This window comes from Ranitomeya imitator, chromosome 5, assembly GCF_032444005.1.
Source record: "Ranitomeya imitator isolate aRanImi1 chromosome 5, aRanImi1.pri, whole genome shotgun sequence".
NCBI lineage: Eukaryota > Metazoa > Chordata > Amphibia > Anura > Dendrobatidae > Ranitomeya > Ranitomeya imitator.
This window is the reverse complement of record NC_091286.1, coordinates 170,418,348-170,438,206: the sequence shown is the minus strand read 5'-3', so window position 1 is coordinate 170,438,206 and position 19,859 is coordinate 170,418,348. Positions and strand designations below refer to the sequence as shown.

Below are 19,859 nucleotides of genomic sequence, written 5' to 3'. Positions count from 1 at the left end.
ACCTGAAAAGGGAGCGAAACATCTGGCTGACGCAACACAGGAGCAGAAGAAAACCGGCGCTTAAGTTCCTGAAAGGCCTCCACAGCCGCAGGAGACCAATTAGCAACATCAGCACCCTTCTTAGTCAAATCCGTCAAAGGCTTAACAACACTAGAAAAATTAGTTATAAAACGACGATAGAAATTAGCAAAGCCCAAGAACTTCTGTAGACTCTTAAGAGATGTAGGCTGCGTCCAGTCACAAATAGCCTGAACCTTGACGGGATCCATCTCAATAGTAGAAGGGGAAAAAATATACCCCAAGAAAGAAATCTTCTGGACTCCAAAGAGACACTTTGAGCCTTTTACAAACAAGGAATTGGCCCGCAGGACCTGAAACACCTTCCTGACCTGCTGAACATGAGACTCCCAGTCATCAGAAAAAACCAAAATATCATCCAAATACACAATCATAAATTTATCCAGATATTCACGGAAAATATCGTGCATAAAGGACTGGAAGACTGAAGGAGCATTAGAAAGTCCGAAAGGCATTACCAAATACTCAAAATGGCCCTCAGGCGTATTTTCCGTTTTCCACTCATCACCTTGCTTTATTCGTATAAGATTATACGCACCCCGAAGATCAATCTTAGTGAACCATTTAGCCCCCTTAATGCGAGCAAACAAATCAGTCAACAATGGCAAAGGATACTGATATTTTACGGTAATCTTATTCAAAAGACGATAATCTATACAAGGCCTCAAGGAACCATCTTTTTTGGCCACGAAAAAAAACCCTGCTCCCAAAGGGGACAAAGATGGACGGATATGTCCCTTTTCCAAGGACTCCTTAACATAATCCCGCATAGCAGTATGCTCTGGCACTGACAGATTGAACAAACGACCTTTAGGAAATTTACTGCCTGGAATTAAATTTATAGCACAATCGCAATCCCTGTGAGGAGGAAGCGAACTGAGCTTAGGCTCCTCAAAAACATCCCGATAGTCAGACAAAAACACAGGAATCTCAGAAGGAGTAGATGAAGCGATAGAAATCGGAGGTGCATCATCATGAACCCCCTGACAACCCCAGCTTAACACAGACATCGATTTCCAGTCAAGGACTGGATTATGAGTTTGTAACCATGGCAGACCAAGCACTAGGACATCATGCAAATTATACAGTACCAGGAAGCGAATCACCTCCTGATGAACAGGAGTCATACGCATGGTCACTTGTGTCCAGTACTGAGGTTTATTCATAGCCAAAGGTGTAGAGTCAATTCCCTTCAAAGGAATAGGGACTTCCAGAGGCTCCAGACTAAACCCACAGCGATTGGCAAATGACCAATCCATAAGACTCAGGGCAGCGCCTGAATCCACATAGGCATCGACGGAAATGGATGATAATGAACAAATCAGAGTCACAGACAGAATGAACTTAGAGTGTAAAGTACTAATGGCAACAGACTTATCAACCTTTTTTGTGCGTTTAGAGCATGCTGATATAACATGAGCTGAATCACCACAATAAAAGCACAACCTTTTTTTCCGCCTATAATTTTGCCGTTCACTTCTGGACTGAATTCTATCACATTGCATTATCTCAGGTGACGGTTCAGACGACACCGCCAAATGATGCACAGGTTTGCGCTCCCGTAAACGCCGATCAATCTGAATAGCCATAGTCATAGACTCATTCAGACCAGTAGGCGCAGGGAACCCCACCATAACATCTTTAATGGCCTCAGAAAGGCCATCTCTGAACTTTGCAGCCAGGGCGGACTCATTCCACTGAGTAAGCACCGACCACTTCCGAAATTTTTGACAATAAATTTCTGCTTCATCTTGCCCCTGAGAGAGGGCCAACAAAGCTTTTTCAGCCTGAATCTCTTGGTTAGGTTCCTCATAGAGCAAACCCAATGCCAGAAAAAACGCATCCGCATTAAGCAACGCAGGGTCCCCTGGTGCCAATGCAAATGCCCAATCCTGAGGGTCACCCCGCAGGAAAGATATAATAATCTTGACTTGCTGAGCAGGGTCTCCAGAGGAGCGAGATTTCAAAGAAAGAAACAACTTGCAATTGTTCCTAAAATTCAGAAAACGAGATCTATCTCCAGAAAAAAACTCTGGGACAGGAATTCTAGGTTCAGACATAGGCGTATGTACAACAAAATCCTGTATATTTTGAACCTTAGCGGCAAGATTATTCAGGCTGGAAGCCAAACTCTGGACGTCCATGATAAACAGCTGGGATCAGAGCCATTCAAAGATTAAGAGGAGGAGGAAGTAGCCAGGCTGCAATAAGGCTAGGCAGCAAACTCTGAGGGAAAGAGAAAAAAAAAAAAAAAACTTCCTCAGACTACTTATCCTCCTACTTCAGCCAATACAATTAACACTTTGTGGGCCGGTTATACTGTCATGATCCCAATGGCAGGGGATCACTAAAGGACAAGCACAGATACAAACAAGCTCTAGGGCGATGGAACCTGAGCTGACCGCGACCCTGAACCTAACACACAAATAAAAGTAGCCGGGGAACGTGCCTACGATGATCCTAGACGTCTCGCTCCAGCCAAAGATCTAACTTCCCCTATTAGAAGAAACACAGACCTCTCTTGCCTCCAGAGAAATACCCCACAGAAATAGCAGCCCCCCACATATAATGACGGTGAAATGAGAGGAAAGCACATACGCAGTATGAAAACAGTTTCAGCAAAATGAGGCCCGCTAAAGCTAGATAGCAGAGGATACAAAAGTGAACTGCGCGGTCAGCGAAAAACCCTTCAAAAAACCATCCTGAAATTACTTGAACTCATGTGCCAACTCATGGTACATGAGGAGCAATTTCAGCCCACTAGAGCAACCAGCAGCAAAGAATCACATATCTGCAGGCTGGACTAAAAAAACAAATAAAGCAAAACACCAAAACAGGAAAATCCAAACTTAGCTTGACCAGAAGGTTCTAGGAGCAGGGAGCAGAGGTAACAAGACACACTGGATACATTGATAACCGGCGAGGAAATGCCAGCAAAGCCAGGTTAAATAGGAAACTCCCATATCCTGATGGAACAGGTGGAACCCAGAGACCCAGGAAAGACAAGTCACCCAGTACCATCAGTAACCACCAGAGGGAGCCCAAAAACAGAACTCACAACAGGTGCTACGCCAGGTGACCTGGCCTCCACAGTCACCAGACCTGAACCCAGTCGAGATGGTTTGGGGTGAGCTGGACCGCAGAGTGAAGGCAAAAGAGCCAACAAGTGCTAAGCATCTCTGGGAACTCCTTCAAGATTGTTGGAAGACCATTTCTGGTGACTACCTCTTGAAGCTCATCAAGAGAATGCCAAGAGTGTGCAAAGCAGTCATCAATGCAAAAGGTGGCTACTTTGAAGAACCTAGAATATAAGACATATTTTCAGTTGTTTTACACTTTTTTGTTAAGTATGTTGTAGCTGTTTGCGTTCTGACCCAATGTCAGACATGCCAGATCAACAAGTGAGGCCAAATTGTGGAATTTACGCCCTCCATTGACAAGCGCACTTGGAGAAAAAGGAAGATGCACACAGATTGTGAGCAAAGTCACTTTTATCTGATGCAATGCAGCAAGAGGCAGTATTTTATACCATTTACAACAAATGCAACTCTTAGGGTACCGTCACACTATACGATTTACCAACGATCACGACCAGGGATACGACCTGGCCGTGATCGTTGGTAAGTCGTAGTGTGGTCGCTGGAGAGCTGTCACACAGACAGCTCTCCAGCGACCAAAGATGCCGAGGTCCCCGGGTAACCAGGGTAAACATCAGGTTACTAAGCGCAGGACCGCGCTTAGTAACCCGATGTTTACCCTGGTTACCAGCGTAAAAAAAGTACATACTTACATTCCGGTGTCTGTCCCTTGCCGTCTGCTTCCCGCACTCACTGACTGCCGGCCGTAAAGTGAAAGCACAGCACAGCGGTGACGTCACCGCTGTGCTCTGCTTTCACTTTACGGCCGGCAGTCAGTGAGTGCGGGAAGCAGACGGCAAGGGACCTAACGGACACCGGAATGTAAGTATGTACTGTTTGTTTTTTTTTACATTTACGCTGGTAACCAGGGTAAACATCGGGTTACTAAGCGCGGCCCTGCGCTTAGTAACCCGATGTTTACCCTGGTTACAAGCGAACGCATCGCTAGATCGGTGTCACACACACCGATCTAGCGATGACAGCGGGAGATCCAGCGACGAAAGAATGTTCCAAACGATCTGCTACGACGTACGATTCTCAGCAGGATCCCTGATCGCTGCTTCGTGTCAGACACAGCGATATCGTATGGATATCGCTGGAACGTCACGAATCGTACCGTCGTAGCGACAAAAGTGCCACTGTGTGACGGTACCCTTAATGTAATTCATGTAGCCCTCCCCCTGTTACCCCGGGTCATGTTGACCTTTTTTTCTCAAGTACCCAGAACATGTTGTTTGCTGACTGTTGAAAACACATAAGATAAGAAATATACAATCCTTGAAGAGGAGGCTAACAGACTACAGTGTCATCAGAATACATCCTAGCAATTAAAGGCAAAAGGCAATTAAAGGCAAAACATTAACCCTTCTATATCAAGTATATAATTCCACATGTGTTAATTCATAGTTTTGATGCCTTCAGTGTGAATGCACAATTTTCATAGTCATGAAAATACAGAAAAATCTTTAAATGAGAAGATGTGTTCAAACTTTTGGGCTGTACTGTATATACACAAACATTTATATAGTGATATAAGCTTATGAATCTGCATACTATTTTACGTACTCTGATTATATTTAAAGATCCGATCATTCCTTTTTTTCTGTATATATAAAGAACATATAAAGACTTGGAAATATATCAAAATGACATGTCAATTAATTCTTCTATTATTTTGCACTATATTTTATAACTATTTATGCACTTGTACCACATCAACATTGGGAAAGGTGATAAAAACGTGCCCTAATTAAAGTGTGCAGTGAACTTTGACCTCGATTTCTCAAGACCAGCACTGTTGACATTGGTCTTGATAAGGGGGCTTAGTGGAGTCCGAGCCACTTGATCTTTGGCATAAGGTACGCCAGTTTTTGTCATCAATTAGATAAGCAGGAGAATCCGCACCCCGTCATTTTCTCATCCTACACCAGCTTTGTCCATTTCAATGGTGCAGGCCTAAAATGGTGTGAAACCGCCAAATTTCACAAATTTTACACAACTTTGCCTTACGCAAATTTTTTTTCCACGTTTTCAAAGTTTCATGCCAAATTTGTGACATACAGTAACCACTTTGATTACATGTGGTCACTGTCTCTAAAGATCTCAGTGGGCCCCTCCCCCTTGTCTAAAAATACATCCTACCTTTACTATCCTATTTGCAGCTCAGTTATGTTAAAGGGATTGTCCACTACTTGGACCTCTGATTGGATGCAGTTCTCATGTGATACAGTATAACAATGTCATGCAAGTGACAGGATGTCAGGGCCAAAATCACTGTAATGGCACCAGTGTGGGAAATAAGTAGGTTTTTTATTTTACACAAGGGACCACAGTTTTTAAAAAGGGGTTGTCCAACACCCCTCAAACAATGTAATATGAAGCATGGAGCCTGTAAAAAAGAAAAAAAAAGTTTAAAATATGTAATGAAACTTCAGTACAGTAATGATGATGTGATGATGATGTGGATGTTCATTTGTTTCATACCAATAAGATATTCTAATACATATGATAAATATACTTTACTAATCCTAAACTTTGCATTTATTTTTTAGATATTTACTGCTGTGGGTTGTTGAGCTCTCATAAAAGTGACTGTACTGGATTACCTTTATCAATGATGAGTAACACAGATGTGCCACTGTGTCGAGGGCAAGACAGAATCAGGATGAAGGGAAAGATGTCCTTTATTTGCTGGTACAATAAGGGGCACTTTCGTTTTTTGAGTAATGCATACTCGCCTATCCAGCACGGTAAGTCATTTTAGCACTAAAGCATGTGGTAGGTATGCTAAAGTATTTAATTGCATTTTTCCCTTTTTCAAGTAACTTTGAATTCAAATATAATGGGCATACAAATATTTTAAATTTTTCACTTTTAAAAGGAACCTGTCATCTAATCCATGTTGTTTGAGCCAAGGGCAGCGTTTCAAAGAAAAGTCACTCGGGGTAAAGGCATCCCTGTAGAAGACAAATTTAATTTCTCCTTTTGATGTCTTAAATCCTCTTTATTTGATGAGTGCTTCAAAGAAATGCTTGCCTAATTCAAGCCAATGTAGATCATACAAAAGAAGCTAACACCATAATTTAAAATGTATTTTTTCTTCCTTTATTTAAAACATTTTTATAAGAACTTGGCATGGTGGCCCTTAAAATCTTATGTTTGATTGACGGTCTTAACTTCTGACGAAGCCTCTTCTCACCTTCAGGACCAAGCCCAATTTTTGATTTCTGACCAGTGTCACTTTATGTCATAATTAGTGATAAGCGAGTAGACTCCTTACTCGGGTTTCCCCGAGCACGCTCGGGTGGTCTCAGAGTATTTCAGTGTGCTCGGAGATTTCATTTTCGTCACCACAGCTGCATGATTTGCTACTGCTAGACAGGCTGAACACATGTGGGGGTTGCCTGTTTGTTAGGGAATTCCCACATGTATTCAGTCTGTCTAGCAGCCGCAAATCATGCAGCTGCGGCGACGAAAACTAAGTCTCCGAGCACGCCAAAATACTCAGAGACCACCCGAGCATGCTTGGGGAAACTGCAGCAACGAGTATACTCGCTCATCACTAGTGGTAATATCTCTGAAATGCTTCAACATATCTGTGATTTGACTTAGTTTTTTTCATAACATATTGTACTTCTTACGCAGTGGTACATTTAGGTCAATATGGTATGCATTTATTGTGAAAAAATGGAAACTTTATGACAATTTGGAAAAATTTCCCATTTTTGAATATTTATGCCCTTAGAACAGATAGTCATATCACTAAAATTATTAATGAGTAACACTTTCCACAGTCTACTTTATATCTGTATCATTTTTGTATCTTATTTTTGTTAGAAATGTAAAAGCATTAAAAGTTTAACACCAGTTTTTCATTTTTCCAATAAAATGTGCAAAACCTGTTTTTTTAGGGACCACGTCACATGTGCAGTGAATTTTAGGAACCTATAAAGCGTGCTAAAGTGACAGTATTTTAAAAATTGCACCCTTTAAGGTATTCAAAGCCACGTTTAGGAAGTTTGTTAACCCATGAGATGCTTCATAGGAATTAAAGTGGAAACAAAAATTTAAAAGTAATTTTTCTACTTGTGACTCATTTTGGAAACTATATCTCTCAAAGAATTCATTTAGGGGTGCATTGAGCATCTTGAACCCACAGGTGTTTCACATAATTTTATAAAATTGGGACTTATATAATTAAAAATGTTGCTTTAGACACAGATTTTTCATTTTCACAAGAGCATCATTTTATACCATTGGGCAGTGAGCATTAATTTTAATTTTTTTAACGAAAATTTTTTTTGTTGTGTAATTTTTATAGTTTGTTGTGCCGTGTTTACCTGATTACATATCGTACAGTACTGCTATTTTTGTGCACCATATCTTTATAGGGCCTTTCAGGGAAAGGGAGGGAAAACCGTCGTTGAGTGGGGACACCACCGCACAGGATTGAAGGGTGCCCACCTCCGCTGGTAGGAGGGGAATCCTTTGTAATTTACTAGGGTGATTTTCATAGAATCATAGAATGGTAGCGTTGGAAAGGACCTCCTGGGTCATCTGGTCCAACCCCGTGCTCAAAGCAGGATTCACTAAATCATCCCAGACAGATGTATGTCCAGCCTCTGTTTGAGGACTTCCATTGCAGGAGAACTCACCACTAGTGATGAGAGAACGTGCTCACCACTATTCAAGTATCGCTATGCTCATCGTATTCGGCGAGCAGTGACCATTTCCGGGATTATTCGGCAGTAATTGCAGTCTCCACCCAGCAGTTTTGGCGGACTTTAGAGACCCAATCACGCTGCAAGGATTGTCTGCCAGGCCATGAAATGCCGCAGCCATCTTTGCTGTGGTCGTGCAGTGATTGGCTTGGCTGTACAGCATCTTCACGAGTATAAGAGACCTGGCGCCGCCCTGCTCACCGCATTCTGTTCCTGTTTCAGCGAGAGTAGGGAGATCTGGTACTGAAATAGGGTCAGAATCGTGGTTTTTAGAAGTAGTGTAGGTCTGCAACTCTTACATCCACAACTCCTGAGAAACCCACAGTCCTTTTTAGGGCTAATTCGTGGGTCCCGATATTTCAGCGCTAGGTAGGCAGGGCACAGCATATCCACATCAGTGCAAGGCCTGCAAGCACTGTATGTGCGTATATTGCTCCCACTGAATCCCTCCCAAAGCTACATATACTGTATCTGCATGCTCCAAGTTTGGACATTGTAGGCCAGTATACTTATTTTTTGGCTGTCTGATACTCAAATTCTATACAGCACTATTTTGCATATCAAACAAAAAAAAGGCCACATATTTGCCAGTGTGGTATTTCCGTGACAGCCATCATATATCTGCGTGCTCCAAGTTTGGTAATTGTAGGCCGGTGTACTTAATTTTTGGCTGTCTGATACTCCAATTCTATACAGCACTATTTTGCATAAATTCACTTCACAAAAAAGCCCCCAAACATTGAATACAGTCTGTTATGTCAGGCTGAGGCCTGCCTGGTGTTTGTGTTTGATAAATTGTAGATTTGCAGGCATACTTATCAGATATTATTTCGCTACTAATAAAGACATTTGTGTTGAGCATTTGAAATAGTGCAGTAGTCCATTCAAAATGGTTAAGGCAAGGGATGGGGAAGTGGACGCGATGCTGATGGTGCATCCAGAGGATGAGGCCATGGCCAAGGTGAAAGTGGGCAACAACAAAGACCCACATCTTCTCGCTCAACCTTCCTGTCACAGTTCCTAGGAGACCGCAGCACACCACTATTGAAGCCAGAGCAGTGTGAAATGGTTGTTGGTTGGATAATGGATAATGCTTCCAGTCACTTAGCCACAACCACCACCATGTCTTCCACATGGTCAAGTCAGAGTAGCGGTGAGTGTGGCCAGGATATTCCTCACCCTGATCCTCCTTCCTCCCACCATGCCGAGTGCTCTGAGACAACTGATCCCACACTTGGACACTCTGAACTGAAGAGCTGTTAAGTTGTCCATTTCAAGATTCAGAAATCTCTGGTGGTCAAGTTGAAGTGGGGAAAGATGAGATCGCATGTAGAGCTGCCCAAAGCTTTGACCAACCCCGGTCACATGAAGGCGATGGTGGGAAAGTGTCACAAGAGGTGGACGATGATGAGACACAATTGCCAGAAAGTCAGGAGGAGGAGCAAGGTGCAGATGTGGAAGACAAGGTGGTGGATGACATAGTGACTGACCCAACCTGGCAAGAAGACATGCATAATGAGGACAGCAGCACAAATGGGGAAGGAGACATATCCCACCAACAGGCAGGAAGAAGCAGTGTGGTGGCCACAGACAGAACGTGTGCATCCATTCCCCGGTACACCAACATGAGGGAAGTTGCCATTCCAACTGTTAGATCTTCCCAAGTCTGGTTATTTTTTAAAGACTCTGCCGATAACCCCAAAAAGGCCATTTGCAGCACCTGCCATGCCCGCATCAGCAGGGCTAGCAAAACAACCAGCCTGACCACCACCAGCATGATCAGGCACATGCAAGCAAAGCACCCGACTTTGTGGGCCAAGCCCCAGGCTCCGGGAACACGGTCTGCAGGTTACACCACTGCTTCTTCCACTGTTTTGCGTAGAAGCCAATCCCCAGTACACCGTGCATGTGAAGATGCCTCTAGCCCTGCACCTGTTGTGCCCCACAGTCAAGCAGCACCATCGCGCCCGTCCTTCTCCCAGCACAGCCTTCAGTTGTCTATAACCGAGTCTTTTGAATGCAAGCAGAAATACCCAGCCAATGCCCCACAGGCCACAGTCCTAAATTATAATATTTCTCTTCTGCTTGTGCTAGAAATGCTGCCTTTTAGGCTCGGTGAGATGGAAGCTTTCCACAACCTGATGGCGGTGGCAGTCCAAATGTACTCGGTCCTCAGTCGCCATTATTTCTCCCGAAGTGCCGTACCGGCATTACACCAGCATGTGTCCCACAACATTACCCCGTGCCCTCAACAATGCTGTTACAGGGAGAGTCCACCTAACCACGGACACGTGGCAAATGCTTGTGGGCAGGGACGGTACATCTCAATGACGGCACACTGGGTTAACATAGTGGAAGCCGGGACCCAGTCGGTCCTTGGGATGGAACACATCCTCCCCATGCCGAAGATTGCTGGCCCTACGTCATTCAGGGTTGCCCCCACAGTCTACAGCTCCTGCACCTCCTCCTCCTCCTCTTCACCCTCCATCTCTGAAATCAACACATCGGTCAGAAGCTGGAAGCACTGCAGCACCGCCTCAGCCAAGTAGCAACAGGCTGTGCTGAAGCTAATCTGCATAGGTGACAAACCACACAATGCAGAAGAGTTGTGGACAGCGCTGAAAGAGCAGTGAGCTGCTGGATCTGCTAGTGAAAGTACACCATCTGCCTGCCCATTTTAGAAAGTCAGCTACAGCTTCAGCCGCCCTTGCCGTGCTTCAGCAGCATTTTCAGCTTCCAGCTCGCCGACTGTTGTGTGATGTCCCCACGTGCTGGAACTCTACGCTGCATATGTTTGAAAGGATTTGTGAGCAGAAGACTCCACACGTAAGACCTCAGGAGTGGACATGGATGTCAGACATCCTCCAAAAACCCAGTCCCGGGTACCCCACGTCCCTGGTGGGCGACTCACAAACGTCCTCCGTAATTCCTATGTGCCTTTTAATTATTGGGTATCCAAGCTGGACACATGACATGAACTGGCGCTTTACGCCTTGGAGGTCCTGGCCTGCCCTGCTGCTAGCATTCTGTCAGAGAGGGTTTTTGTTAGCAGCGGGTTAATCAGCGTGATGTCCACAACGAGCAACAGAGAATGTTCATTTATTAAGAATTAAGAATATCCAGCTTAAAACATGAGAACAGGATCAATCTGGTTTCTGAGAGAGACAGATATGCTATGAGTCCTTCTGCTTTAGCTCCACACAAGAAATGTGCTCACAGGGAAGGGGAGGAGGAACATCCTGTCTGTAAATGAGGACCTTTTTTTTTTTTTTTAACTTTGCTGACATGTGAACAATATGCATGCAGATATATAAATCACATCATATTAAACAAACAATAGTTGTTGCAATACATACAGATCAATATGCATTAGGCCAACACCCACACTCAACAACTACTTATTCTGTCAGTCCCATAGTAGTTCTCAATTCTTGGAACCTAGGTCGTGGCAATGGCTTGGTCAAAATATCAGCTAACATTTTATCAGTTTCACAATAAACAAATTGAATTACGCCACGATCTATTACATCACGTAGATGATGACATCTGACGTCGATGTGCTTAGTTCTAGCACTGATCTTTTCACTGCATGCAAGTTTAATGCATCCTTGGTTGTCCTCATATATCACCGTTGGCTGAGTTAACGGTTTACCAAGATCGTCCATCAGTTGTCTTAGCCAAATGATCTCCTGACTTGCATAGGCTGCGGATACATACTCAGCTTCTGTAGATGACAAAGCAACAGACACTTGTTTTCTACTAGACCAGGAGATTGAACTTTCTCCAAGTTTAAATACATATCCGCTTGTGGATTTACGATCTTGCGAATCACCAGCCCAATCTGAGTCAACATAGCCGGTGAGTTTTAGATTTCCTGCTGCAGATATTTTTACATTTACACTTTGTGTCCCTTTTAAATATTGGAGAACTCTTTTAACGGCATTCCAGTCCTTTTGGCGCGGTTTCTCCACAACTGTTGTTGTAATATCCGGTCGAGTCGTAGTTGATATATATAGAAGTGCCCCCACTGCCTGTCGATATTTCTCATTGTTAGGCAACAGGTCATCTTCTTCCAGTTTCAGGTAGGATGATTCCATTGGCATTGATACACCTTTGGCTTCCGTCATTCCGAACTGATCCAAAATTGAATTAATCTTTGCACTTTGATTTAAAAGAAAACTTCCATCTTCCTCTCTCTGGATGTGGATTCCTAGATAATATGTCACATTTCCTAGGTCTTTCGTTTCAAAATGCTTGTTCAAAATTTTAGTAATTTTCCCAATTTCAGCTTCTTCTTGATGACCTACAATTACATCGTCTACATATAAGAGAATATACATCCATTTTCCATCTGTATATCTCGTGTACAGGCATGGATCCGCTTGACCTCTTTTAAATCCTTCTTCTAACAAGACTTTGTTCATTTTAGAGTTCCATGCTCTCGCCGATTGCTTAAGACCATAAAGAGATTTTTGTAGTTTGCAAACAAGATTCTGTTCACCTTCCTTTACATAACCTTCAGGTTGAGTCATGTATAAGTCCTCCTCAATGTCACCATTTAAAAATGCAGTTTTGATATCCAAATGTCTGACAAACATCCTTTGTACTGCAGCTACTGCTAACAATGCTCTAAATGTTGTCTGCTTAGCGACCGGGGAAAAAGTAGCATCATAGTCTTCGCCATATTTTTGAGAATATCCTTTTGCGACCAACCTCGCTTTAAATCTGTGGACTTTACCTTCAGAATCATATTTGGTTTTAAATACCCATTTACACTTAATTGCCTTTTTATCCTGTGGTAACTCAGTGAGTTTCCAAGTTTGAAGTTGATGAAGCGAGTTCATTTCTTCATTCGCGGCATTGATCCACTTTGTTCTTTCATGGGCGGGTAGTTTCTGCATTTCATCCCATGACTGTGGTTCTGACTCAGGCAGTGTCTTCACAATGTAGGATAAACGTTTAGCTGGTATTCCTTTGTTTGATCTTGATGACCGTCTAATTTCAGGTTCACTTAGGCCTTTTGTTGTTCCTTCAGTGGTTGAAGAGTCCAGCCAGACTTCTACATTCTTTTCTTCGTTGTCTTGTAATTGTGATTGAGATTGTTGTTTCATCTGGACTACTGGCATAATGTCATAAAACTTGGGTGACACGAAGTTTTCATCAAACACTACATCTTTACTTATTGTGACCTTGTTTGTCTCTGGGTGTAAAATTCTATAACCTTTCTGGGTTTCACTGTAGCCTACCAGGATGCCTTCCTTGGCATGAGATTCCCACTTAGTTCGTTTTTCTTTGGGAACATGTGCAAATGCTTTACTTCCGAAAATCCTTATGTGTTGTAGTTTTGGTTTTGTACCATTCCATTGCTCAAATGGAGTTTTCTCTGTCGCTTTACTTGGTAGTCTGTTCTGAAAATAACAAGCCGTCATAATAGCTTCGCCCCAATATACTGTAGGCAAATTAGCATCAAATAACATACTCCTTGCACTTTCACAGAGTGTCCGGTTCCTTCTTTCTGCTACACCATTTTGCTCAGGGTTGTATGGTACAGTAGTTTGAAATATGATTCCATTTTTCTTTAAAATGCTCTGTGTTTCATTACTTGTATACTCAGTTCCATTATCTGCACGTAAAGTTTTTGGCATTCTTCCAAACTTGTTGTGTACTTCAGCTAGATATATTCCAAGTTTCTCTGGAACTTCATTTTTGCTGTGAAGTAAATAGACAACTGTATATCTTGAATTGTCATCAATAAATGTAAAAAAATATCTCTTCTTTCCAGGGGTCTGAGTACGCATTGGACCACAGATATCCGTGTGTACTAAATCTAGTGGTTGTTCTGTTCTTGTAGTAGTTTTCTTAGGAAAGGCCTTTCTGGACATTTTCCCTTTGATACAGCTGGAACACCTCATTGTCTGATTACATGAATCAATTGTAATATTATCAGCTAATTGTTCTTGAAATAACTTTCTTATTGCTTCTGGGTCTCTATGCGCAAGCCGCCTGTGCCATACATGAATACAGTTCTTGTGCAGTTCTTGCTTAGCTGTGCATACACACTCTTTACATTTCAACTGATACAGTTCATCTCTGATTTTTCCTTTTGCTAATGTGTGACCCTCCTTTGAGATGATGCAGCAATCTTCCTTAAATGTAACTTCATTACCTTGTTTTGTGAGCTTTTTCACAGATAATAGATTACTTTCAAGACTAGGCACATATAGTACATCTTTTACATGGATCCTTCTACTTTATGTTGCAGAGATGTTACAATCAATATAACCGTCTCCTATGCCTTCTGAGTTCATGCACTGACCGTTTGCCATTATCACTTTCTCTGACTTATTTTAGTTAAGCTTAGTAAAGAAGTCTCTGTCATTGGTCATGTGACTGGTTGCACCAGAATCTATACACCACGCATGCTTTGATTTAAATGCATTGACTGATGTGAATGCAGCTTCAGTATTTGCCGAATCATTGTTTCCAGATACAGCACTCTTAGGCTACGTTCACATTAGCGTTGCGCCGCCGTGCGTCGGCGACGCAACGCGCGACGCACGCTAAAACGCACGCAAACGCGCGCGTTTTGCGACGCGTGCGTCGTTTTCCGACGAAAATCGGACGCACAGAAAATGCTACATGTAGCGTTTCCTTGCGTCCGACGCTAGCGTCGGAAATGACGCACGTGGCGAAAAACGCCACCAAAACGACGCACGCGTCCCCTATGTTAAACATAGGGGCGCGTCGCCGCTGCGTCGCCGCTGCGTCGCCGGCGCAACAGCGACGCACATTGGCGTAACGCCAATGTGAACGTAGCCTTAACTCTCTGTTGGCTGTTTTGCTTTTTCCACTGACTCATTTTAGCTTTCCAGACTCTGCATTCAGCTTTTAAATGACCTGGCTTCTTGCATACAAAACATTCACGTGTCTCTTTAGGGTGGTTTCTGCTGGTGGGCACATCATGTGTTTGTAAAGCAGTTTCCTTGTTACATATCTTGCTGCTCACGTTTTCTGTCTTTCTCTTATATTCATCTACAAGCTTTCCTCTGACGTATTCCAATGTCAGCTCAACATCTGGGCGTGCATCTAGTGCAGTTACCAGAGTGTCATAGCTTTCTGGGAGACCACTAAGTAATAGTGTTGCTACATGGAAGTCCTTCATATCTTCCCCAATGCCCCGCAGGCGCTCTACGGTCTCCAGAGTATTTCTAATGTAGTCCTGCATGTCCTGGTCACTGTGTAGCTTAGAATGATACAGCTTTCTCATTAGATAGAGTTTGTTACTTAAATTTATTCTCTCATGTACTTTCTGCAACTGCTCCCACACTTTCTTTGCAGATTCACACTTACACACATGCACAATCTGATCATCCTCTATACTAAGTGATATGGTGCTCTGTGCTTTCTGATCCATTTCTAGCCATTCCTGTGGTACTGGGTTAGGCTTAGGTGTTGTGAATTCTGTTGTCGAACTCCCTTCTGTGGTCGTGAATGGAACTTCGGTGAGTTCTGTCTATGGGCTCCCTCTGGTGGCTATGACAATTTGACATTGTCCCAGGAGAAGGCTCAACGTTTCGCTAACTGCCGGCATTGTGTTGGTCCCCGACTTCGTGTTGGGGATTTGGTTTGGTTGTCATCTCGTCATGTTCCTATGAAGGTTTCCTCTCCTAAGTTTAAGCCTCGTTTCATTGGACCATATAAGATTTCTGAATATCTTAATCCTGTGTCATTTCGTTTGGACCTTCCAGCTTCTTTTGCCATCCATAATGTGTTCCATAGGTCGTTGTTGCGGAGATACGTGGCGCCTATGGTTTCCTCCGTTGATCCTCCTGCCCCGGTGTTGGTCGAGGGGGAGTTGGAGTATGTGGTGGAGAAGATTTTGGATTCTCGTGTTTCGAGACGGAAACTCCAGTACCTGGTCAAGTGGAAGGGTTATGGTCAGGAAGATAATTCCTGGGTTTTTGCCTCTGATGTTCATGCTGCCGATCTTGTTTGTGCCTTTCATTTGGCTCATCCTGATCGGCCTGGGGGCTCTGGTGAGGGTTCGGTGACCCCTCCTCAAGGGGGGTACTGTTGTGAATTCTGTTGTCGAACTCCCTCCTGTGGTCGTGAATGGTACTTCGGCGAGTTCTGTCTATGGGCTATGAGTGAAGCTGCTGCTTCTGAGGTTCCTTACACAGGTGACGTGGTTTATCCTTTGGTTGGCTGCTCTATTTAAATCCTCTCAGATCGTTACTCCATGCCAGCTGTCAATGTTTTTGCATTGGTTCAGTTCGCTCCTGGATCTCTCTGGTGACCTGCCTTCTCCTGCAGAAGCTAAGTTCCTGATAGTCATTATTTGTTCACTGTTTTCTTGTCCAGCTGGTTATCATGATTTTGTCTTGCTAGCTGGAAGCTCTGGGATGCAGAGTGGCCCCTCCGCACCGTGAGTCGGTGCGGAGGTCTTTTTTGCACACTCTGCGTGGTCTTTTGTAGGTTTTTGTGCTGATCGCAAAGTTACATTTCCTATCCTCTGTCTATTTAGTAAGTCTGGCCTCCCTTTGCTGAAACCTGTTTCATTTCTGCGTTTGTGACTTTCATCTTTACTCACAGTCAATATATGTGGGGGGCTTCCTTTATCTTTGGGGAATTTCTCTGAGGCAAGGTAGGCTTTATTTTCTATCTCTAGGGCTAGATAGCTCTTAGGCTGTGACGAGGCGCCTAGGTCTGGTCAGGAGCGCTCCACGGCTATTTCTAGTGTGTGTGATAGGATTAGGGATTGCGGTCAGCAGAGCTCCCACATCCCAGAGCTCGTCCTGTATGAGGTTTAACTATCAGGTCATTCCGGGTGCTCCTAACCACCAGGTCATAACAGTACAGCTGGCCCAAAGTATTAATGCATCTCAATAGAGGGATAAGAGAACTTCTGAGACCATTTTTTTTTCTTTGCACTGTTTTGTCTTTCTTTTCCCCTAGACCTTTGGGTGGTTCAGGACACAGGTGTAGATATGGACATTCAAGGTCTGTCCTCTTGTGTGGATCATCTCACTGCAAGGGTACAAAACATTCAAGATTTTGTGGTTCAGAATCCTATGTTAGAGCCTAAAATTCCTATTCCTGACTTATTTTCTGGGGATAGATCTAGGTTCTTGAATTTCAAAAATAATTGTAAACTGTTTCTAGCTTTGAAACCCCGCTCCCCTGGTGACCCCGTTCAACAGGTAAAAATCATTATTTCTTTGTTGCGTGGTGACCCTCAAGACTGGGCATTTTCCCTTGCGCCAGGAGATCCGGCATTGCGTGATGTTGATGCGTTTTTTCTGGCGCTTGGATTGCTTTATGATGAACCAAATTCAGTGGATCAGGCAGAGAAAATCTTGCTGGCTTTGTGTCAGGGTCAGGATGAAGCGGAGGTGTACTGTCAGAAGTTTAGAAAGTGGTCTGTGCTTACTCAGTGGAATGAAAGTGCCCTGGTGGCAATTTTCAGAAAGGGCCTTTCTGAAGCCCTTAAGGATGTCATGGTGGGATTTCCCACGCCTGCTGGTCTGAATGAGTCTATGTCTTTGGCCATTCAGATCGATCGGCGCATGCGTGAGCGCAAAGCTGTGCACCATCTGGCGGTATTCTCTGAGCATAGGCCTGAGCCTATGCAGTGTAATAGGACTTTGACCAGAGCTGAACGGCAAGAACACAGACATCGGAATGGGCTGTGTTTTTACTGTGGTGAATCCACTCATGCTATCTCCGATTGTCCTGTTCGCTAGGTCTGCCACCATTGGTACGGTACAGTCTAAATTTCTTTTGTCCATTACTCTGATTTGCTCTCTGTCGTCCTATTCTGTAATGGCATTTGTGGATTCAGGCGCTGCCCTGAATTTGATGGACTTGGAGTTTGCCAGGCGCTGTGGTTTTTTCTTGGAGCCCTTGCAGTATCCTATTCCATTGAGAGGAATTGATGCTACGCCTTTGGCCAAGAATAAGCCTCAGTACTGGACTCAATTGACCATGTGCATGGCTCCTGCACATCAGGAGGATATTCGCTTTTTGGTGTTGCATAATCTGCATGATGTGGTCGTTTTGGGGTTGCCATGGTTACAGGTCCATAATCCAGTGTTGGATTGGAAATCTATGTCTGTGTCCAGCTGGGGTTGTCAGGGGATACATGGTGATGTTCCATTGTTGTCTATTTCGCCTTCCACTCCTTCTGAAGTCCCTGAGTTTTTATCAGATTACCGGGATGTATTTGAAGGGCCCAAATCTGGTGCCCTACCTCCTCATAGGGATTGCGACTGTGCTATTAATTTGATTCCTGGTAGTAAGTTTCCTAAGGGCCGTCTGTTTAATTTATCTGTGCCAGAGCACGCCGCTATGTGGAGTTATATAAAGGAATCCTTGGAGAAGGGTCATATTCGTCCATCGTCATCACCATTGGGAGCAGGGTTCTTTTTTGTGGCCAAGAAGGATGGTTCTTTGAGACCTTGTATTGATTACCGCCTTCTTAATAAGATCACAGTCAAATTTCAGTATCCTTTGCCGCTGCTGTCTGATTTATTTGCTCGGATTAAGGGGGCTAGTTGGTTCACCAAGGTAGATCTTCGTGGTGCGTATAATCTTGTGCGAATTAAACAGGGTGATGAATGGAAAACGGCATTTAATACGCCCGAGGGCCATTTTGAGTACCTGGTTATGCCATTCGGGCTTTCTAATGCTCTATCTGTGTTTCAGTCCTTTATGCATGACATCTTCCGAGAGTACCTGGATAGATTCATGATTGTATATTTGGATGACATTTTGGTCTTTTCGGATGATTGGGAGTCTCATGTGAAGCAGGTCAGAATGGTGTTCCAGGTCCTTCGTGCCAATTCCTTGTTTGTGAAGGGGTCAAAGTGTCTCTTTGGAGTTCAGAAGGTTTCATTTTTGGGTTTCATTTTTTCCCCTTCTACTATCGAGATGGACCCTGTTAAAGTTCAGGCCATATACGATTGGACTCAGCCAACATCTGTGAAGAGCTTGCAGAAGTTCCTGGGCTTTGCTAATTTTTATCGTCGCTTCATCGCTAACTTTTCCAGTATTGCTAAACCGTTGACTGATTTGACCAAGAAAGGTGCTGATGTGGTCAATTGGTCCTCTGCGGCTGTAGAGGCTTTTCAGGTGTTGAAGCGTCGTTTTGCTTCTGCCCCTGTGTTGTGCCAGCCAGATGTTTCGCTCCCTTTTCAGGTGGAGGTTGATGCTTCTGAAATTGGAGCAGGGGCTGTTTTGTCGCAAAGAAGTTCTGATGGCTCGGTGATGAAACCCTGTGCCTTCTTTTCTAGGAAATTCTCGCCTGCTGAGCGCAATTATGATGTGGGCAATCGGGAGTTGTTGGCCATGAAGTGGGCATTCGAGGAGTGGCGACATTGGCTTGAAGGAGCTAAACATCGCGTGGTGGTCTTGACGGATCACAAGAATTTGACTTATCTCGAGTCTGCCAAACGGTTGAATCCTAGACAGGCTTGATGGTCGCTCTTTTTCTCCCGTTTTGATTTTGTGGTTTCATACCTTCCGGGATCTAAGAATGTGAAGGCTGATGCCCTGTCAAGGAGTTTTGTGCCTGACTCTCCGGGGGTTCCGGAGCCGGCGGGTATTCTTAAAGAAGGGGTAATTTTGTCTGCCATTTCCCCTGATTTGCGGTGTGTGCTGCAAAAGTTTCAGGCTGATAGACCTGACCGTTGTCCTATGGAGAAACTGTTTGTCCCTGATAGGTGGACTAGTAGAGTTATCTCGGAGATTCATTGTTCTGTGTTGGCTGGTCATCCTGGAATCTTTGGTACCAGAGATTTGGTGGCTAGATCCTTTTGGTGGCATGGCTTTTTCCGCAGCATGTGCACAGCGGATTGGGTTTTCCATAGGTTTACATGGTACTGTAAACCGCATGGGAAACTGCTGCAGATCCGCAAGGTCAAAA

General features: G+C 43.9%; 1 protein-coding gene across 1 annotated transcript in view; it reads left to right on the top strand.

Moving 5' to 3' along the window:
* The window catches only part of PGBD5 (piggyBac transposable element derived 5), a 481,443-nt gene that overhangs the window by 352,709 nt on the left and 108,875 nt on the right, over positions 1-19,859 (top strand). The window contains exon 5 of the mRNA XM_069769313.1: positions 5,768-5,965. Within this exon, the coding sequence (XP_069625414.1) occupies positions 5,768-5,965 (198 nt within the window). The remainder of the gene's footprint in view (positions 1-5,767; positions 5,966-19,859) is intronic.